Source organism: Oncorhynchus clarkii, unplaced genomic scaffold (assembly GCF_045791955.1).
Source record: "Oncorhynchus clarkii lewisi isolate Uvic-CL-2024 unplaced genomic scaffold, UVic_Ocla_1.0 unplaced_contig_2937_pilon_pilon, whole genome shotgun sequence".
Lineage (NCBI taxonomy): Eukaryota > Metazoa > Chordata > Actinopteri > Salmoniformes > Salmonidae > Oncorhynchus > Oncorhynchus clarkii.
The window spans coordinates 12,329-33,958 of NW_027258241.1; the positions used below are offsets into that span (position 1 = coordinate 12,329).

Genomic DNA, 21,630 nt, shown 5'->3' on the forward strand with positions numbered 1-21,630 from the left:
GAGGGTCAAGACAGCTGCATTAGACAAAAAACATATTCACACAAGCACTGATATTTAATCCTCTCTCCTATGCTGAGTCTGCTCCTACACCTCTAAACAGCCAATGCATCTCTGTTGCTAGACAGAACCTTGGTGATATCTGTTCTTCCTCACTTCATCTGACCTGACCGCTACCCCAAAGTGCTCACTCCTCCCCAACTCAAGGCTGACATGGTGATTGGTACCAGACTGTGTCTCTTCTCATCCCAGAGGATCCCACCCATAGGATGCCTGATGGCTAACAATAACATATCCTGACATAATGTAAACGTTATACATTAAGCTCTCTCCCTCAGTGACATGAATTAGTATATTTCATATTCTCAGAACCCAACAGTAGGTTTTAAGGTGTGGCTGCATGTTTGTCGTGGACGCATCGTCACTCTTGATGTTCTTTTTCCAAGTCTGAACTGGCCGTTCTTGTCTTTCCTCAACTAATTGAAACCTCAGGGACAGACATCCTGAACGACTCTGATGTCAGAGCTCCCATCAGCCCTCTACACCTCGCTGTGAGTAAAGCCTACCTGCTCCTGTAGTGGTCTCCATATGACAAATGGCACCCTATTCCCTATTTAGTACACTACGTTTGACCAGATCCTTATAGGCCCTGATCAAAAGTAGTTCACTACATAGGGAATAGGGTGCTATCTGGGATGCAAGCATGGTGTAGATTTTCCACAGGAAGTTGACTGTCCAGACAGACTCACACACCATATTCCGATCTATTCCTGATTAGTGTAAAATACATGCATATTCTACACAGTGATGATGAGGATGATTTCCTTATTTTGCCATTTTAGTTAATCAACCTCAGAAGAGAAGTAGAGTGTTTGTTTCTCAATCCCACGCTTGGCAGGAACCTCCGATGTTGATGCTGGGCGGGAGCAAAAATGGGCTCCCGATTGAAAGACTCTGGTCTACTTTAGAGGTCTAGCACTGTATTTCTGTTCAGGCGTACCACGGGTCTACTCTAGGACATTGATTATATTAAGAGTGAATATCTATTCAGGCGTACCACAGTCACCACCATGCTATGGAGGTCCTGGTTCAGTCTCTGCTGGATCTAGACGTGAGGGACAGCCAGGGGCGCACCCCTCTGGACCTGGCTGCCTTAAAAAGCCATGTGGAGTGTGTTGACGTCCTCATCAACAAGGAAGCCTCCATCCTGGTTAAAGACTTCACTCTGAAGAGGACCCCCATCCACGCTGCAGGTAGACATAAGGATATCACATAGAGCTTCTGTAATTAAAACGTTTTCCTGACCAAGATGGCCATTTGTTTGGTCATGTTGCTAGGACGACAATGTCCACTCTAGGGATGTTACATGGTATCGTGTGAAAATGCCCACGAGACACTGATCTAAGGTCATTTTTTGTCATGTTCTCCACTAATGATTGAGGATCTAGGGAGGGTAAGCTGATCCTAGATCAGTGCACAGGGGAGACTTCTATCCAGAGCCAGGTACACAGCTAGCAGGTGACAGGCTTCGATGGCCTCAGCCCCAAAATTCTTTATTATCTGCTGTGTTAACATCATGAGGATGTCATCTACCAACACCACTGTTCTTGAAATCTGTCTGTTCATGTGAAGGTTATAGTCGTCCAGCAATCTGCTCATATCCTCTCTGTTTATCCTACTCTAGCTACCAACGGTCAATCATCTCACATTATTATATCCTCTCTGTTTATCTTCCTCTGGCAACCAACGGTCATTCGGATTGTTTGCGTTTGCTGATTGGAAATGCTGACCTCCAGAGTGCAGTGGACATTCAAGACGGGAATAGTCACTTGGGTTTTGGATACAATTCCTGAAATAAAGAGATTTTGAAACTGGGGCTGCATCCCAAATGGCAACCTATACCCTACTTGGTACAGTACTTTAAACCAAAGTCCTGTGGGCTCAGGTCAAGAGTAGTGTACCATATAGGGAATAGGTTGCCATTTGGGACTCAGCCTGGTTATTACCAGTTTGTAATATGACCTGTTGTCTTGTGTATCAGAACCCCTCTGACGCTGTCGGTGCTGAGCGGACACACAGACTGTGTGTACTCACTGTTTCAACAAGGGAGCCAGCGTAGAAGCCAAAGACAAATGGCACAGAACAGCTCTACACAGAAGGGTTGTGAGGAGAGTTGGCTGTACGCGCTCACACACAGAAAGAGAGGGGGAGGCTTGTTCTGATCTAGGGATGGGGCCATTGAACTACTAGGGATGGCTTTGGTGTGGGATCTAGCATGGAATATAAATTATGCCCAAATATACCTATTATGATTCCTTATTATTTAATTGATTGCCTCCCCTCCCCTCCTTTCCCTTCCCTTCCTCCTAGGCGGTGACGGGTCACGAGGAGTGCAGCACAGCGCCAGCTTCCTGGTTCGGGAAGGTAAGGGGCCCAGTCAGTGTGGACCCTCCCCGTCATCACAGACAACCAGGGCTACACGCCACTACACTGGGCCTGCTACAACGGTACGTACTGGACAGAGGGACAGCGAAGTGGGCCAGAGGCCACAAACAAATACACACATAAACACAGCGTTGCTTAAATCACCACAGCCAGCTTCGGGAGGGCACGAACCAAGCCATCCGCACAGGAACCTTAAGAGTCCCTCAGACAGTGAGAGAGAAGAGGGAGGGATAGGGGGAAGCACAACAGGCCCACACTCATCCTCTCGTACCACCAGGTTCCCTTCCAGCAGATACTGGACTTCAGAGGAACTTCTGCTGCTATACCCCATCTTTACCTTTACCCACAAAGGTCCTAAACGGTTGAAAGTGTCCGGCCAACAGACAGACGCACACCTTATGACGGCAATAACCTGTAGTCCAAGGGGATAGTAGCACTTCACTGAGAGCAAAACAGACAGGGACCAAAAGATGTGGAAGAAGCAATTAGGAGGCCTGCGTCTTGTGACCGTAGCGTACGTGTAGGTATGTACGGCAGGACCAAATCAGAGAGATAGGTACGAGCAAGCCCATGTAATGCTTTGTAGGTTAGCAGTAAAACCTTGAAATCAGCCCTTGCCTTGACAGGAAGCCAGTGTAGGGAGGCTAGCACTGGAGTAATATGATATATTTTTTGGGTTCTAGTCAGGATTCTAGCAGCCGTATTTAGCACTAACTGAAGTTTATTTAGTGCTTTATCCGGGTAGCCGGAAAGTAAGAGCATTGCAGTAGTCTAACCTAGAAGTGACAAAAGCATGGCTACATTTTTCTGCATCATTTTTGGACAGAAAGTTTGATTTTTGCAATGTTACGTAGATGGAAAAAAGCTGTCCTTGAAACAGTCTTGATATGTTCTTCAAAAGAGAGATCAGGGTCCAGAGTAACGCCGAGGGCCTTCACAGTTTTATTTGAGACGACTGTACAGCCATTAAGATTAATTGTCAGATTCAACAGAAGATCTCTTTGTTTCTTGGGACCTAGAACAAGCATCTCTGTTTTGTCCGAGTTTAAAAGTAGAACGTTTGCAGCCATCCACTTCCTTATGTCTGAAACACATGCTTCTAGCGAGGGCAATTTTGGGGCTTCACCATGTTTCATTGAAATGTTCAGCTGCGTGTCATCCGCATAGCAGTGAAAGGTAACATTATGTTTTCGAATGACATCCCCAAGAGGTAAAATATATAGTGAAAATCAATAGTGGTCCTAAAACGGAACCTTGAGGAACATCGAAATTTACTGTTGGACAAACCATTCACAGAGACTGTAACGGTTTTCTTCTATCTCCTCCTCTGACGAGGAAGGCAGAGGCTGCGCAACAGCCTTTTCTAAACATTTTGAGAGAAATGGAAGATTCGATATAGGCCGATAGTTTTTTATATTTTCTGGGTCAAGGTTTGGCTTTTTCAAGAGAGGCTTTATTACTGCCACTTTTAGTGAGTTTGGTACACATCCGGTGGATAGAGAGCCGTTTATTATGTTCAACATAGGAGGGCCAAGCACAGGAAACAGCTCTTTCAGTAGTTTAGTTGGAATAGGGTCCAGTATGGAGCTTGAAGGTTTAGAGGCCATGATTATTTTCATCATTGTGTCAAGGGATATAGTACTAAAACACTTGAGTGTCTCTCTTGATCCTAGGTCCTGGCAGAGTTGTGCAGACTCAGGACAACTGAGCTTTGAAGGAATACGCAGATTTAAAGAGGAGTCCGTAATTTACTTTGTAATAATCATCTTTTCCTCAAAGAAGTTCATGAATTTATTACTGCTGAGGTGAAAGCCATCCTCTCTTGGGGAATGCTGCTTTTTAGTTAGCTTTGCGACAGTATCAAAAACGAATTTCGGATTGTTCTTATTTTCCTCAATTAAGTTGGAAAAATAGGATGATCGAGCAGCAGCAAGGGCTCTTCGATACTGCACGGTACTGTCTTTCCAAGCTAGTCGGAAGACTTCCAGTTTGGTGTGGCGCCATTTCTGTTCCAATTTTCTGGAAGCTTGCTTCAGAGCTCGGGTATTTTCTGTATACCAGGGAGCTAGTTTCTTATGAGAAATGTTTTTAGTTTTTAGGGGTGCAACTGCATCTAGGGTATTGCGCAAGGTTAAATTGAGTTCCTCAGTTAGGTGGTTAACAGATTTTTGTCCTCTGGCGTCCTTGGGTAGACAGAGGGAGTCTGGAAGGACATCAAGGAATCTTTGTGTTGTCTGTGAATTTATAGCACAACTTTTGATGTTCCTTGGTTGGGGTCTGAGCAGATGATTTGTTGCAATTGCAAACGTAATAAAATGGTGGTCCGATAGTCCAGGATTATGAGGGAAAACATTAAGATCCACAACATTTATTCCATGGGACAAAACTAGGTCCAGAGTATGACTGTGACAGTGAGTAGGTCCAGAGACATGTTGGACAAAACCCACTGAGTCGATGATGGCTCCGAAAGCCTTTTGGAGTGGGAATATTATCTGCTATGACTACATGGTCCGATAGGAATTCAGGGAACTCAATGAGGAACGCTGTATATGGCCCAGGAGGCCTGTAAACAGTAGCTAAAAAAAGTGATTGAGTAGGCTACATAGATTTCATGACTAGAAGCTCAAAAGACGAAAACGTCTTTTTTTTTTGTAAATGTACATTTGCTATCGTAAATGTTAGCAACAGCTCCGCAGGATGCACGGGGGATATGGTCACTAGTGTAGCCAGGAGGTGAGGCCTCATTTAACACAGTAAATTCATCAGGCTAAAGACATGTTTCAGTCAGGCCAATCACATCAAGATTATGATCAGTTCATTGACTATAATTGCCTTTGAAGTAAGGGATCTGACATTAAGTAGCCCTATTTTGAGATGTGAGGTATCATGATCGCTTTCAATAATGACAGGAATGGAGGAGGTCTTTATCTTAGTGAGATTGCTAAGGCGAACACCGCCATGTTTAATTTTGCCCAACCTAGGTCGAGGCACAGACACGGTCTCAATGGAGATAGCTGAGCTGACTACACTGACTGTGCTAGTGTCAGACTGGCTAACAGCCTGCTGCCTGGCCTGCACCCTATTTCATTGTGGAGCTAGAGGAGTTAGAGCCCTGTCTATGTTGGTAGATAAGATGAGAGCACCCCTCCAGCTAGGATGGAGTCCGTCACTCCTCCGCAGGTCAGGCTTGGTCCTGTTTGTGGGTGAGTCCCAGAAAGAGGGCCAATTATCTACAAATTCTATCTTTTGGGAGGGGCAGAAACCAGTTTTCAACCAGCTATTGAGTTGTGAGACTCTGCTGTAGAGCTCATCACTCCCCCTAACTGGGAGGGGGCCAGAGACAATTACTCGATGCCGACACATCTTTCTAGCTGATTTACACGCTGAAGCTATGTTGGTGGTGATCTCTGACTGTTTCATCCTAACATCGTTGGTGCCGACGTGGATAACAATATCTCTATACTCGCCAGTTTTAGCTTTAGCCAGCACCATCTTCAGATTAGCCTTAACGTCGGTTGCCCTGCCCCCTGGTAAACAGTGTATGATCGCTGGATGATTCGTTTTAAGTCTAATACTGCGGGTAATGGAGTCGCCAATGACTAGAGTTTTCAATTTGTCAGAGCTAATGGTGGGAAGCTTCGGCGTCTCTGACCCCGTAACGGGAGGAGTAGAGACAAGAGAAGGCTCGGCCTTTGACTCCAACTCGCTGCTTAATGGGGAAAACCGGTTGAAAGTTTGTCGGCTGAATGAGCGACACCGGTTGAGCATTCCTACAGCATTTCCCTCCAGAAACCGTGAGAAAGTTGTCCGGCTGCGGGGACCGTGCGAGGGGATTTATACTAACGTTACTATCTGTACTTACTGGTGGCACAGACGCTGTTTCATCCTTTCCTACACTGAAATTACCCTTGCCTAACGATTGCGTCTGAAGCTGGGCTTGTAGCACAGCTATCCTCACCGTAAGGCGATCGTTCTCCTGTATGAGTACAGCGACTGCAATTAGAAGGCATCATGTTAATGTTACTACTTAGCTTCGGCTGTTGGAGGTCCTGACGAACCATGTCCAGATAAAGCGTCCGGAGTATGAGGATTCTGTGTTATGCACTATAGCCCGTTACCATATGTGATTTAATATTATCTGCTGTTGGCTTGTGTGGATGTATGTGTGTTATGCAACATAGCTGACTTGAACCATTGTTCAGTTTCAGGGCCATGGGCCTTTCTCATGATGGAAAAATACAGAACTGTGCAATGAGTTGGGGGGGGCACATTCAGAACGTAGTGTTGCGAGAACAGTCTTTTGTTAGATAACAGGAGCCAGGTGCCTGCATATTCTACACAGCTACAACGACTGACCGCTGAAGCGCTTAAGGGGCTGGGACCAGCCTCTGCGCCAACAATCAACGATAGGCTGGGTGAGTCTAAACCACGCCCAGTCTACTCTGACAGGCCGGCTCGGAAGCAGGAACTGTCAGAGTATATTAAATATCTTTGTCAGGAACAAGTCAGTTCTGTTTTGCCCTGCGAGGTGGGACAGAGAGCCCATATATACGAAAATTGCATTTACCACTTATTGCTTAGCTAATAAAAAAAAGCCTCATTGTGATATTTATCCTGATACCAGATTCGAATTGACGCAACCCTGACACGAGTGAAAAAATTGAGGGAAAAACCAAAAATATAAACGGTAATTAAAAAGTAAAAACCGTAAAGTTGTCATGTAGCAAAGTAGGCAACAAAACACCGCAACACGTAAACAAGTCTGCAAGTTGTGACCGGAAATGGCGTCAAAATGCTGTTGAGGTATCATGTGATGCTACTAGCATAAATGGACCAACACTGAGCACATGTAGCTTAAGTCAATTGGTAATTTAAAACAGGGGTCTGAGTAATATTGCTGGCGCATGGATATAATGCAAAATAAATGTTGCCATCACCCCAGTTACTCAAGTCAGGTCATACACCTCACCTCCAAGTAGGAACCACCAAAACAATACAGAGGACACAAGTATTACAGTTAATGTTTAATTGAGCCAAAACAAGCAAATGCAGTTACACACTGGACTAGAGTACCCATGAACTCTTGCATGTCCCACGTCAGATATCCATGGCGTCGTCGCCGGACGGGCCGGTCGCAGCTTCAGAGGTGGCGTCGTCGCCGGACGGGCCGGTCGCAGCGTCAGAGGTGGCGTCGTCGCCGGACGGGCCGGTCGCAGCGTCAGAGGTGGCGTCGTCGCCGGACGGGCCGGTCGCAGCGTCAGAGGTGGCGTCGTCGCCGGACGGGCCGGTCGCAGCGTCAGAGGTGGCGTCGTCGCCGGACGGGCCGGTCGCAGCGTCAGAGGTGGCGTCGTCGCCGGACGGGCCGGTCGCAGCGTCAGAGGTGGCGTCGTCGCCGGACGGGCCGCCGTCAGAGGTGGCGTCGTCGCCAGACGGGCCGGTCGCAGCGTCAGAGGTGGCGTCGTCGCCAGACGGGCCGGTCGCAGCGTCAGAGGTGGCGTCGTCGCCAGACGGGCCGGTCGCAGCGTCAGAGGTGGCGTCGTCGCCAGACGGGCCGGTCGCAGCGTCAGAGGTGGCGTCGTCGCCAGACGGGCCGGTCGCAGCGTCAGAGGTGGCGTCGTCGCCAGACGGGCCGGTCAGAGGTGGCGTCGTCGCCAGACGGGCCGGTCGCAGGTCAGAGGTGGCGTCGTCGCCAGACGGGCCGGTCGCAGCGTCAGAGGTGGCGTCGTCGCCAGACGGGCCGGTCGCAGCGTCAGAGGTGGCGTCGTCGCCAGACGGGCCGGTCGCAGCGTCAGAGGTGGCGTCGTCGCCAGACGGGCCGGTCGCAGCGTCAGAGGTGGCGTCGTCGCCAGACGGGCCGGTCGCAGCGTCAGAGGTGGCGTCGTCGCCAGACGGGCCGGTCGCAGCGTCAGAGGTGGCGTCGTCGCCAGACGGGCCGGTCGCAGCGTCAGAGGTGGCGTCGTCGCCAGACGGGCCGGTCGCAGCGTCAGAGGTGGCGTCGTCGCCAGACGGGCCGGTCGCAGCGTCAGAGGTGGCGTCGTCGCCAGACGGGCCGGTCGCAGCGTCAGAGGTGGCGTCGTCGCCAGACGGGCCGGTCGCAGCGTCAGAGGTGGCGTCGTCGCCAGACGGGCCGGTCGCAGCGTCAGAGGTGGCGTCGTCGCCAGACGGGCCGGTCGCAGCGTCAGAGGTGGCGTCGTCGCCAGACGGGCCGGTCGCAGCGTCAGAGGTGGCGTCGTCGCCAGACGGGCCGGTCGCAGCGTCAGAGGTGGCGTCGTCGCCAGACGGGCCGGTCGCAGCGTCAGAGGTGGCGTCGTCGCCAGACGGGCCGGTCGCAGCGTCAGAGGTGGCGTCGTCGCCAGACGGGCCGGTCGCAGCGTCAGAGGTGGCGTCGTCGCCAGACGGGCCGGTCGCAGCGTCAGAGGTGGCGTCGTCGCCAGACGGGCCGGTCGCAGCGTCAGAGGTGGCGTCGTCGCCAGACGGGCCGGTCGCAGCGTCAGAGGTGGCGTCGTCGCCAGACGGGCCGGTCGCAGCGTCAGAGGTGGCGTCGTCGCCAGACGGGCCGGTCGCAGCGTCAGAGGTGGCGTCGTCGCCAGACGGGCCGGTCGCAGCGTCAGAGGTGGCGTCGTCGCCAGACGGGCCGGTCGCAGCGTCAGAGGTGGCGTCGTCGCCAGACGGGCCGGTCGCAGCTTCAGAGGTGGCGTCGTCGCCAGACGGGCCGGTCGCAGCTTCAGAGGTGGCGTCGTCGCCAGACGGGCCGGTCGCAGCTTCAGAGGTGGCGTCGTCGCCAGACGGGCCGGTCGCAGCTTCAGAGGTGGCGTCGTCGCCAGACGGGCCGGTCGCAGCTTCAGAGGTGGCGTCGTCCGAGGACGCGCGCCTCAGCTTCTCCTCAGAGGACATGGCATCATTTGCCGGAGAGCTACCATGGTTTGGAGAAGCTTGGCATTCTACTTCATTGGTCTCTAAATACTCTTGAGAAAAAAACAAAAGGAACAGTTGGGTATTCTACAGCAACACATCTGTTCTACACGGTCTAGGCCAAATTGCTAATCGAATTTTGAGCAACATGAACCCAACAGTTTTCAAAGTATATGTTTCAGGCCGTACCTTCTCTGGCTTGTTTAGCGTCAGACCCTATGGATCGGAGCAAGGCCAGGGCATGCACAATGGAGACGTCATTTGATGACAGCTCTGAAAAATGTAGGTTAAGGTTTGACAACATTATTTAGACTGAGTTACTCTATGCTGTTGAATGAGTGTCAAACACAGCAGCACCATAGACAGTGACAAAGAACATAGCTAGAAGGGTTGTGGAAAGAAACACTTACCTCCAAGTCTCCTCTGCAGAGAGACTTGATCTTGCTTCTGGGACTTTCCAACAGGGTAACAAGAAACTGAGGAGAAAGTGTTGACAGAAGTTGAGTTCACACAAAATAGCTACATATATTAATAGCAGTGAAGAATAAAAGATGACCAACGCGGAAGATACAGACAGTCAAATATTAATACCCAACTTATAAAGTTAAGCATATTTACCAAACAAATCCCTTAAACATTAGTGAACCAACCTTTGACAACCCCCACAGTCATCACAACGAGCAGCAATTCTCTCACACCTCCCATGATGATGAAAATAGTCTGTGTTATCAACAGGTAATGTCTTCCCATGGCCTGTATGAGGGTTATATAGGCCACTAATGACCGTTTACCTGACAAACATGGCTTAACGATCAATTAACAAGCTTGATTGAGTTGTTACGTTCAGATAGAAATAGACCATGTAGAACATATGTTGATTCTTATCAAGTTGGTGGGCAGGCAATCTTTTCTACTCCATATATTGCATTTATATCTGTAATGATTAACCCTAATGGTCTCAGATCAGCATTAGAAAGAAGTAGGCCTAATTATTTTAGGTGTAATCTTCAAAGATATTAGGGGGAAATAAACACTGTACCCAAATCCACGTTTTACAATGCTCCTGGGAAATGGGTAGGCCTCCACCTATAGTCCTTCACAGTTTTACAGCTGTGATATATTTATTTATTTACATAGATCACATACATAAATAAATATGTTAGCTGTAGGTAGCGTTGAGATAAAATTCCCATATTCTATTGCTACTAACATAAATCCTAATATATCATGTTTTCCTCATTTGCTCTGTAGGAGGTTCGTCATATGAAGGACATTCAAGTGGATGTGACCCCTAACCTGCAATAGGGGCTCAGTGAGGTGACAGACATCCTGTAATGGATCTCCAGCTAGTGTCTGAGGACCTGGAGAAGGCTGTGTCTACAGCTGTGGGGCAGGACAAGCATGGTATGAAGGATTTTATTGTTATGGATAGTCATCTCCAATCTGTTCAAATATCACTGTTGTTGATAACACACATTACCAAAATGATTCACACTTGTCTTCCTATTTCCACATAATCTGTCATGGTTCCCCACCCCAACAGGGCATAAAACCAACCTGTCTTTATTGCTACTGCTAATACACCCAAATCCAACAGCGTTTGAGTATCTTTTTGCTTTTCTTCTAACCCTGAATGGCAACATTTTATCCTAGTACACAAGCATGTCACTTTATCCATCCACACCCACTCTACTGCCGCATGGCCACTGCGGCTGAGACTTTCACCCTCTCGTTACAGGTATAGCAGGTAACCAACCCCACCCGGGTCTTACCCCCTAGGACTTACCCTTTGCAGGTACCTGCCTGCTCGGGCTTACCTTCCGGGACTCACCCTATTCTTATAGTACAAGCAGGAACCAACCTACTCGGGATTTACCCCCTAGGAGTTACCCTCTACAGGTTTGGGTTTACCTTCCGGGACTTACCATATACCACAAAGCTACGACCGGTCGTAATACAATGGGACTACTGAATAAGCTCAGGCTTTCTAGGTTCGTACCCTATAATTGGTTCAGCCTACGACTCTCATCTCCCCAAGATGTCAGAATTAGTGATAACGGGTGTAGGAACTTTGCTTACCTTGTTTCTGTTTCACTGTTTCTTAATCTCTAGTTCGACTGCAAATCGCGGTGAACCCTGCTCGCAGTGCCAACTGTTAGGTTCTAATTCTCAGAGTAAAAACTCGACGGACACTATGAATGCTTGAACCAAGTTTATTCTTCCCAGAGGGTCAAGACAGCTGCATTAGACAAAAAACATATTCACACAAGCACTGATATTTAATCCTCTCTCCTATGCTGAGTCTGCTCCTACACCTCTAAACAGCCAATGCATCTCTGTTGCTAGACAGAACCTTGGTGATATCTGTTCTTCCTCACTTCATCTGACCTGACCGCTACCCCAAAGTGCTCACTCCTCCCCAACTCAAGGCTGACATGGTGATTGGTACCAGACAGTGTCTCTTCTCATCCCAGAGGATCCCACCCATAGGATGCCTGATGGCTAACAATAACATATCCTGACATAATGTAAACGTTATACATTAAGCTCTCTCCCTCAGTGACATGAATTAGTATATTTCATATTCTCAGAACCCAACAGTAGGTTTTAAGGTGTGGCTGCATGCTTGTCGTGGACGCATCGTCACTCTTGATGTTCTTTTTCCAAGTCTGAACTGGCCGTTCTTGTCTTTCCTCAACTAATTGAAACCTCAGGGACAGACATCCTGAACGACTCTGATGTCAGAGCTCCCATCAGCCCTCTACACCTCGCTGTGAGTAAAGCCTACCTGCTCCTGTAGTGGTCTCCATATGACAAATGGCACCCTATTCCCTATTTAGTACACTACGTTTGACCAGATCCTTATAGGCCCTGATCAAAAGTAGTTCACTACATAGGGAATAGGGTGCTATCTGGGATGCAAGCATGGTGTAGATTTTCCACAGGAAGTTGACTGTCCAGACAGACTCACACACCATATTCCGATCTATTCCCGATTAGTGTAAAATACATGCATATTCTACACAGTGATGATGAGGATGATTTCCTTATTTTGCCATTTGAGTTAATCAACCTCAGAAGAGAAGTAGTGTGTTTGTTTCTCAATCCCACGCTTGGCAGGAACCTCCGATGTTGATGCTGGGCGGGAGCAAGAATTGGACCCTGTGGCACCCCCATAGTGACTGCCAGAGGTCCGGACAGCAGACCCTTCGATTTGACACACTGAACTCTATCAGAGAAGTAGTTGGTGAACTAGGCGAGGCAATCATTTGAGAAACCAAGGCTGTCAAGTCTGCCGATGAGGATGTGGTGATTGACAGAGTCGAAAGCCTTGGCCAGATCAATGAATACGGCTGCACAGTAATGTTTCTTATCGATGGCGGTTAAGATATCATTTAGGACCTTGAGCGTGGCTGAGGTGCACCCATGACCAGCTCTGAAACCAGATTGCATAGCAGAGAAGGTATGGTGAGATTCGAAATGGTCGGTAATCTGTTTGTTGACTTGGCTTTCGAAGACCTTAGAAAGGCATGGTAGGATAGATATAGGTCTGTAGCAGTTTGGGTCAGCTTTTCCCTTTGAAGAGGGGGATGACCGCAGCTGCTTTCCAATCTTTGGGAATCTCAGAAAGAGAGGTTGAACAGGCTAGTAATAGGGGTGGCAACAATTTTGGCAGATAATTTTAGAAAGAAAGGGTCCAGATTGTCTTGCCTGGCTGATTTGTAGGGGTCCAGATTTTGCAGCTCATTCAGAACATCAGCTGAGCATATTTGGGAGAAGGAGAAATGGGGAAGGCTTGGGCGAGTTGTTGTGGGGGGTGCAGTGCTGTTGACCGGGGTAGGAGTAGCCAGGTGGAAAGCATGGCCAGCCGTAGAAAAATGCTTATTGAAATTCTCAATTATGGTGGATTTATCAGTGGTGACAGTGTTTCCTATCTTCAGTGCAGTGGGCAGCTGGGAGGAAGTGTATTCTCCATGGACTTTATAGTGTCCCAGAACTTTTTTGAGTTAGTGTTGCAGGAAGCAAATTTCTGCTTGAAAAAGCTAGCCTTGGCTTTTCTAACTGCCTGTGTATAATGGTTTCTAGCTTCCCTGAACAGCTGCATATCACAGGGGCTGTTCGATGCTAATGCAGAACGCCATAGGATGTTTTTGTGTTGGTTAAGGGCAGTCAGGTCTGGGGAGAACCAAGGGCTATATCTGTTCCTGGTTCTAAATTTCTTGAATGGGGCATGTTTATTTAAGATGGTTAGGAAGGCATTTAAAAAAAATATCCAGGCATCCTCTACTGACGGGATGAGATCAATATCCTTCCAGGATACCCCGGCCAGGTCGATTAGAAAGGCCTGCTCGCTGAAGTGTTTCAGGGAGCGTTTTACAGTGATGAGTGGAGGTCGTTTGACCGCTGACCCATTACGGATGCAGGCAATGAGGCAGTGATCGCTGAGATCTTGGTTGAAAACAGCAGAGGTGTATTTAGAGGGCAAGTTGGTTAGGATGATATCTATGAGGGTGCCCGTGTTTAAGGCTTTGGGGAGGTACCTGGTAGGTTCATTGATAATTTGTGTGAGGTTGAGGGCATCAAGTTTAGATTGTAGGATGGCTGGGGTGTTAAGCATGTTCCAGTTTAGGTTGCCTAGCAGCACAAGCTCTGAAGATAGATGGGGGGCAATCAGTTCACATATGGTGTCCAGAGCACAGCTGGGGGCAGAGGGTGGTCTATAGCAGGCGGCAACGGTGAGAGACTTGTTTTTAGAGAGGTGGATTTTTAAAAGTAGAAGTTCAAATTGTTTGGGTACAGACCTGGATAGTAGGACAGAACTCTGCAGGCTATCTTTGCAGTAGATTGCAACACCGCCCCCTTTGGCAGTTCTATCTTGTCTGAAAATGTTGTAGTTTGGAATTAAAATGTCTGAATTTTTGGTGGTCTTCCTAAGCCAGGATTCAGACACAGCTAGAACATCCGGGTTGGCAGAGTGTGCTAAAGCAGTGAATAGAACAAACTAAGGGAGGAGGCTTTTAATGTTAACATGCATGAAACCAAGGCTATTACGGTTACAGAAGTCGTCAAAAGAGAGCGCCTGGGGGATAGGAGTGGAGCTAGGCACTGCAGGGCCTGGATTCACCTCTACATCGCCAGAGGAACAGAGTAGGAGTAGAATAAGGGTGCGGCTAAAAGCAATAAGAATTGGTCGTTTAGAATATCTGGAACAGAGAGTAAAAGGAGGTTCCTGGGGGCGATAAAATAGCATCAAGGTATAATGTACAGACAAAGGTAAGGTAGGATGTGAATACAGTGGAGGTAAACCTAGGTATTGAGTGATGAAGAGAGAGATATTGTCTCTAGAAACATCATTGAAACCAGGAGATGTCATTGCATGTGTGGGTGGTGGAACTAATAGGTTGGATAAGGTATAATGAGCAGGACTAGAGGCTCTACAGTGAAATAAGCCAATAAACACTAACCAGAACAGCAATGGACAAGGCATATTGACATTAAGGAGAGGCATGCTCAGTCGAGTGATCAAAAGGGTACAGTGAGTGGAGAGGTTGGTTGGGGGTCACGGCGATTTAGACAGCTAAATCGGTAGCAAGCTAGCATAGGATGGAGGTCTGTTATTAGCCAACTCTTGCGTTCCGTCAGTAGATTAGTGGGTTTTCCTTGTGGTAGAGGGGATTAATCCAAATCACACAACAACAACAAAAATAAAAACAATAGATATAGTTATAGAGGCCCAAGAAGAAAAATAAATAAATAAAAATAAAATAAACATAGAGCATAGAGCTTCTGTAATTAAAACGTTTTCCTGACCAAGATGGCCATTTGTTTGGTCATGTTGCTAGGACGACAATGTCCACTCTAGGGATGTTACATGGTATCGTGTGAAAATGCCCACGAGACACTGATCTAAGGTCATTTTTTGTCATGTTCTCCACTAATGATTGAGGATCTAGGGAAGGTAAGCTGATCCTAGATCAGTGCACAGGGGAGACTTCTATCCAGAGCCAGGTACAATGATGAACTCTGGGTTATCGGTGTGGGTTATGTATTTTATTTTATTTTGCATTGCGTCCACAACATTAAATTTTTAAGGGCAATAGTAGACTACATTTGTGTACAACTCGCAGGATTTTCATGCGTGAGCTTTCAACCGCTCAGGGCGTTGCATCAGCACGAGATTGGAAGTGCGTCAAATCTGCACAGCATTGTTACGTCATCACTGATAAACGTTGAAACTGATGAGAAACCGCCGGGGGCAGTTCAGTCTGATTCTCGCTAGTCCTGGAGGAGCGTTCATTTTGGCAAGGAAATGTGCTGATTTTGCAAGGACGTGGAGAAGAAAGAGTTCAAGGTAGGCATGTTATTTAAGCAATAAGGCCCAAGCGGTTGTGGTATATGGTCAATATACCACGGCTAAGGGCTGTTCTTACAACCCGAAGTGCTAGGACACAGCCCTTAGCCATGGTATATTTATTTTATTTATTTCACCTTTATTTAACCAGGTAGGCTAGTTGAGAACAAGTTCTCATTTGCAACTGCGACCTGGCCAAGATAAAGCATAGCAGTGTGAACAGACAACACAGAGTTACACATGGAGTAAACAATTAACAAGTCAATAACACAGTAGGAAAAAAAGTCTATATACATTGTGTGCAAAAGGCATGAGGAGGTAGGCGAATAATTACAATTTTGCAGATTAACACTGAAGTGATAAATAAATGATCAGATGGTCATGTACAGGTCTCTAGAGATATTGGTGTGCAAAAGAGCAGAAAAGTAAATAAATATAAACAGTATGGGGATGAGGTAGGTAAAATTGGGTGGGCTATTTACCGATAGACTATGTACAGCTGCAGCGATGGGTTAGCTGCTCAGATAGCAGATGTTTGAAGTTGGTGAGGGAGATAAAAGTCTCCAACTTCAGCGATGTTTGCAATTCGTTCCAGTCACAGGCAGCAGAGAACTGGAACGAAAGGCGGCAAAATGAGGTGTTGGCTTTAGGGATGATCAGTGAGATACACCTGCTGGAGCGCGTGCTACGGGTGGGTGTTGCCATCGTGACCAGTGAACTGAGATAAGGCGGAGCTTTACCTAGCATGGACTTGTAGATGACCTGGAGTCAGTGGGTCTGGCGACGTATATTGGCCATATATCACGAATCCCCGAGGTGCCTTATTGCTATTATAATCTGGTTACCAACATAATTAGAGCAGTAAAAAATAAATGTTTTGTCATACCCATGGTATACAGTCTGATATACCACGGCTTTCAGCCAATCAGCATTCAGGTCTCAATCCACCCAGTTTATAATTATTTTGAAATACCCATTTATATTAATTACTGTGGATTAAATATTGTTAAATAAATGAAATTATGTGCTATTCATTCTGTAATATCAAACTACAAATTCTATGGCCGGGGAGTCATGAGAGTTGGCTAAAGGTACAGTAGAATCTGTTGGGGGGTCTAGGGTCAAAGGCTATGACACCACCTTCACATTTACGTCCTAAATGGCACCCTATTCCCTATGTAGGCTAGTGCACTACTTTTAACTAAGATCCATACACTGGTTGGCTGGTCATGAAAAACATGTGCTCGCTCATCAATGGCCGGAATGCGTGTATCTTGTTATGACTCTAAACCTCAGCTAGCAAGTGCTCATTATGCAAATGTATTTGTTTGCCGGTAACATTTAGAGACTAAATATAGTTTACATGTTGTCAACGTTCTAAGCGAACCCTGTCTATTTACTTTGTCTATTTTACCCAGTTACATGCCAGTTTTGTTGCTAAACAACCAACCCGTCTTTTTAGGTGTCGTAATACCCATAAAACCTTGCGGTCAAACAGGGAGGGAAATGGTTCCAATCGTTTTTCCACCATTCATTTTTCCCATAGGCGATTTCAGAAACACATAAAATAAGGGCTGTGTTTCATGTAGGCTTACCCTGGTGTGCCATTTTTAGAACCATGTAAATCTGTCACGGACAAGGTGACTTTTAGCAATACATTTGGCTCTATTTACTCTCAGATTCGAAAATAGTAATTAGCATCAAAGTAGACATGCAAAACTACAAATCCCTGCAAGCTCCTAAACGTCATTTCTAGCTGACACCTTTGCTAACAGGTTTTGTGTCAATTTAAAACTTTCACTAAACAGTTCACAGAATTGGCCATTTAAAGAAATGTAGCCAATTTATTAATTACTACATTTAGCTAACATTAGATAGTTAATCAAGAGATTCTTACTTTTGCCTCGATCAGCATGATCATCGTGGCATTTGTAGTTCTTTATGATAGCCACATTAGCAGATAATTAGCATTTCATTTTTGGGGGGTAAATACAGGCAAATATATTGATAAAAGTCACCTTGTCCTAGAGAGATTTACAGTTATCAAAATGTCACACCAGGGTAAGCCTACCTGAAACACAGCCCTTATTTTAAGTGTTTCTAAAATCCACTATGGGAAAAGTGTATGGTGTAAAAACGATTGGAACCATTTCCCTGTTTGACTACTATGTTTTATGGGGATTATGACTCATTCCTGTGGCACTCTATAGGGCTCCGGCCAAAAGAAGTGCATTATATTGGAAATAGGGTGCTATTTCGGACACAAGCATAGATATGATGCATTATGATGTGACCATAGAAATAGAATCACTAGAAAGGATAGAGCCTCTGATCACGGCAATTTGACTGGTAAACTGAACTGTACACCTGACATGATGTTCTGGGGATTTTATAGTGACCTTAGAGAGATTCCTTTTTCTGTATCTAGATCTGATAAAGATCACAGAGAGGTTGAGAGACAGACCAAGTTGGAAGAGGCTGTTCTAGAGACAGATATCCCAACTCTGTCACTAGAGGCTGAAGGAGAGATTGAGATGCAGGAAGCTGATCTGAAGACAGATGGCACATCTCAGTCACAGGAGGTTGAAGGAGAGAGTGAGTTGGACGAGGCCATTGTCATCCCATCTCAGTCACAGGAGGTTGAAGGAGAGCGTGAGTTGGACGATGCTGTTGCCACCCCATCTCAGTCACAGGAGGTATGATGTTTTTTTTGTGTTTTAATGACGCATTGAAGATTAAAATGACAAATGAATTGTCCAAGCTTGAGCTAGTAAAGGTCTTCTAATCTAGGAGGCCAAAGGAGAGAGTGAGTTGAATCAGGTTGATCTGAAGACATCCACATCAACTCTGACACTGGAGGTCGAAGGAGAGAGTGTGATGCAGGAGAGTGATGATGTAGAAACAGCCGGGCCATCTCAATGCCAGGAGACTGAACGAGTGGCAAAGGTAAATGCTTCCAGATAACAGTGTGTGTGTGTGTACATGTCTGTTTGTGCACGCAGACAGTAGTTCGTAAACAGACATTACGTTAACACTGCATGGCGAATTTGATTGAATTCCAGCCTAAGTCTGCTTTCTGTCGTCCCCATCAGGCTAAAGTGGTGACCTTCACTACCATGACCCGCAAGGCTGCAGCCTCCCAGACCAGCCTCACCCTCAGCAGGGGAAAGAGAAGCTACCCAGACCTACACACCTTTGTGCAGGACATGAAGGATGGGTTAGTTGCTCTTTGGTTCCCTGTGCATCCCCTAGATATGTTCCCTATTAGAGCCTTGGTCAACAATAGTTCCGTATTTAAGGAATAGGGGCCATTTGGGACGTACCCATAGGGACAATCTCAATTGCATTCTCCTCGAGTCCTCTCTTCTCGCCTCCTTCTCAAAACCCATTGGATGAGAAAGCCCTCCCTTTTGACCATCTCGTCCTATGGGTTTTGAGAAGGAGGTGAGGTGTCTCGGGCAAATACAAGGGACTCAACTGACCAATCAGGGATGTTTGGATGTGGCCTAGTTCCGTAGAGGTCCATCCATACCGTAATCTAAGAGAATAGAGGTAATGTCATGTAGTTTATTTGTGTACCTTTTTTTTATTTACTTTTCAGCCATTGGAATCTGCTGAGTGAGAATATGCATGCCGGGGTGAGTTATAGTCACTTCTAAAGTAGTTCATGTTGGTAAGATGGACCAAACATTCCAAACTCCTATTGGTGGAAATCGTGCAGGACCTTTAATTCAGAGGTTCCCAAACTTTTTCACTCAGGCCCCCCCTTTCCAGCATTGTGGAACATCCTGAACCACTGCTTTAATTGACTAGCTTGAATAAACACATGGTGCTGTAGTGCAGCTCCATTAACAAACTAACTCTGTATGGTCTTTTAACATTTCAGATGAGCAGAGATGAGTTTAGTGCTAGGTGCATGGATATTACAAATTGGGTGATGGAGTCTACATCCACTGTGGTCGTTCCCGCCCTTGACCTCACCATGCAGATCAGGCTCTCTGATTCGTCAAGCTCTTCTGGATCAGGAAGTAATGAGGCTAGAGAAGTGACCTCTCTTGGCCGCAGCGTCAGATTCAGCTTTCGTGGTGGACCCAGTAGACGCATCAGTTCAAGAACTACTTGCAGCACACAAACTCCCACGCCTTTCCCCTCCTCTCACAGGTACCTACCCCTATCCCCTCCTCTCACAGGTACCTACCCCTATCCCCTCCTCTCACAGGTACCTACCCCTATCCCCTCCTCTCATAGGTACTTACCCCTATCCCTTCCTCTCACAGGTACTTACCCCTATCCCCTCCTCTCACAGGTACTTACCCCTATCCCCTCCTCTCACAGGTACTTACCCCTATCCCCTCCTCTCACAGGTACTTACCCCTATCCCCTCCTCTCACAGGTACTTATCCCTATCCCCTCCTCTCATAGGTACCTACCCCTATCCCCTCCTCTCACAGGTACTCACCCCTATCCCCTCCTCTCACAGGTACTCACCCCTATCCCCTCCTCTCATAGGTACTTACCCCTTTCCCCTCCTCTTCTTGTAGGTCTTTCTAAAAACATTATTCCCATGTCCCTTGTTATAAGTACAAATATCCATTCCAGATCCGCCTAGAGAGAAATACTACTTAGGTACTTCCAAATTCTTGGATCATATGTTGTATTTTGTTATCATGTACTATTCATTTCTGTTGTGCATTCTGCAGGTCCATGACCTCTTTGCTGAGTGATGACGAAGAGCGATATGTCTCCTCACCTGAGGGTGGTGATAGAGAGATGAGACACAGACCCCACTCGGCACCACTGAGTTCTGTGTTTGGAATCTCTGAGGATTCTGTCTTCAACATGGTCCAGAGAGGCCAGTCGCAGAGTGACATCGTACTGTCGTCCAGTTGGAGTAGACGGGAGAAATACAGACCTGTCAAAATACCAACGGACACCAGGTTTATGATGGGTATTGTAGAGTTGGTAATGAACCTTCTCAACTCCAGATTGGCTGAGCTAATGCGAAGTTTCAGTCAGGGAACTCTAGGTCCGCTGTCTGGTAGTATCTCAGCAAGTCAGCAGTTTGCCCAAGAAATGCTAAGCATGGTGTCTGCTAAGATGTATTCCCATGCCATAGAGCATATTGCTCACGGCTACAAGTCTCCCCTTGAGTTAGAGAGGGAGCTTGAGGCCATATTGGGTCCTCTGGCTGGACAGGTTATAGTCATCATCATAGATAGCATCTTTAAGGCTAAAGCCAACGGAGGAAACAAGGGACGAGCGACCAGCCCCTTGACCTATTTTCTCACTGCCATTTCGGCAGAAATACAAAGCCTAGTTGTTCAGAGATCGGCTAGCAGACCGTCCACCAGACTGTCCAACAACAACCCACTGCTGAACATTTCCAAGTCAAAGGTCTTAAGATCAGTTCTGCTCAAAATGGCAGAACTCTTTGGCCAAGGTCCAAGTGAAACCTGTCTAGTTCCAGTAATCCAGAGTCAGTCCGACAACTCTGTTTGCGACTGGACTCTGAATGCAGGCACCGTTCATCCAAGTCAATTTCTGTCCCACAACAGAATGTCAGAAGTGTCATCCGATGTTGTGGATCTTGTACTTGAGGTTTTTGGGATAACAGGATTTTTGGATAGCAGGAGCTCGTCAAGGCCACAGAGTGCCTGCTCCTACAACTCAGCTAGTGGAGCAATAGATATGAGAGCTCTTGCTGGGGACTTGGTCAGACAGGTGTCTGTCAAACTCAGACCCTTTGTCTCTGAGAGTCAACTCTCCACCATGTCCATGACAGATCTGTCATCTATTTCTGACTCCACCTTGAAGCAGTTGTGTTGTAGCTCTGCTGTTGCTGCAGCAACGGTCTGTCAAGCAATCAAAATGGAGCTCGAGAACCAGAGACCAACCGACCTGTCAGCCAGAGACCTACTATCGTC

The 21,630-nt window shown here is 46.9% G+C and overlaps 1 protein-coding gene across 1 annotated transcript; it reads right to left on the reverse strand.

Moving 5' to 3' along the window:
- Positions 1-7,506: 7,506 nt before the first annotated feature.
- Positions 7,507-10,219, reverse strand: LOC139396232 (polysialoglycoprotein-like). The gene is made up of 5 exons (XM_071143377.1): positions 10,005-10,219; positions 9,765-9,830; positions 9,544-9,627; positions 8,264-9,407; positions 7,507-8,077 (listed from the first exon to the last, which is right to left on the reverse strand). Exons 1-5 carry the CDS (start codon positions 10,102-10,104, stop codon positions 7,540-7,542), a joined length of 1,932 nt encoding a protein of 643 aa, XP_070999478.1. The 5' UTR covers positions 10,105-10,219; the 3' UTR covers positions 7,507-7,539.
- Between the last annotated feature and the right edge of the window lie 11,411 nt (positions 10,220-21,630).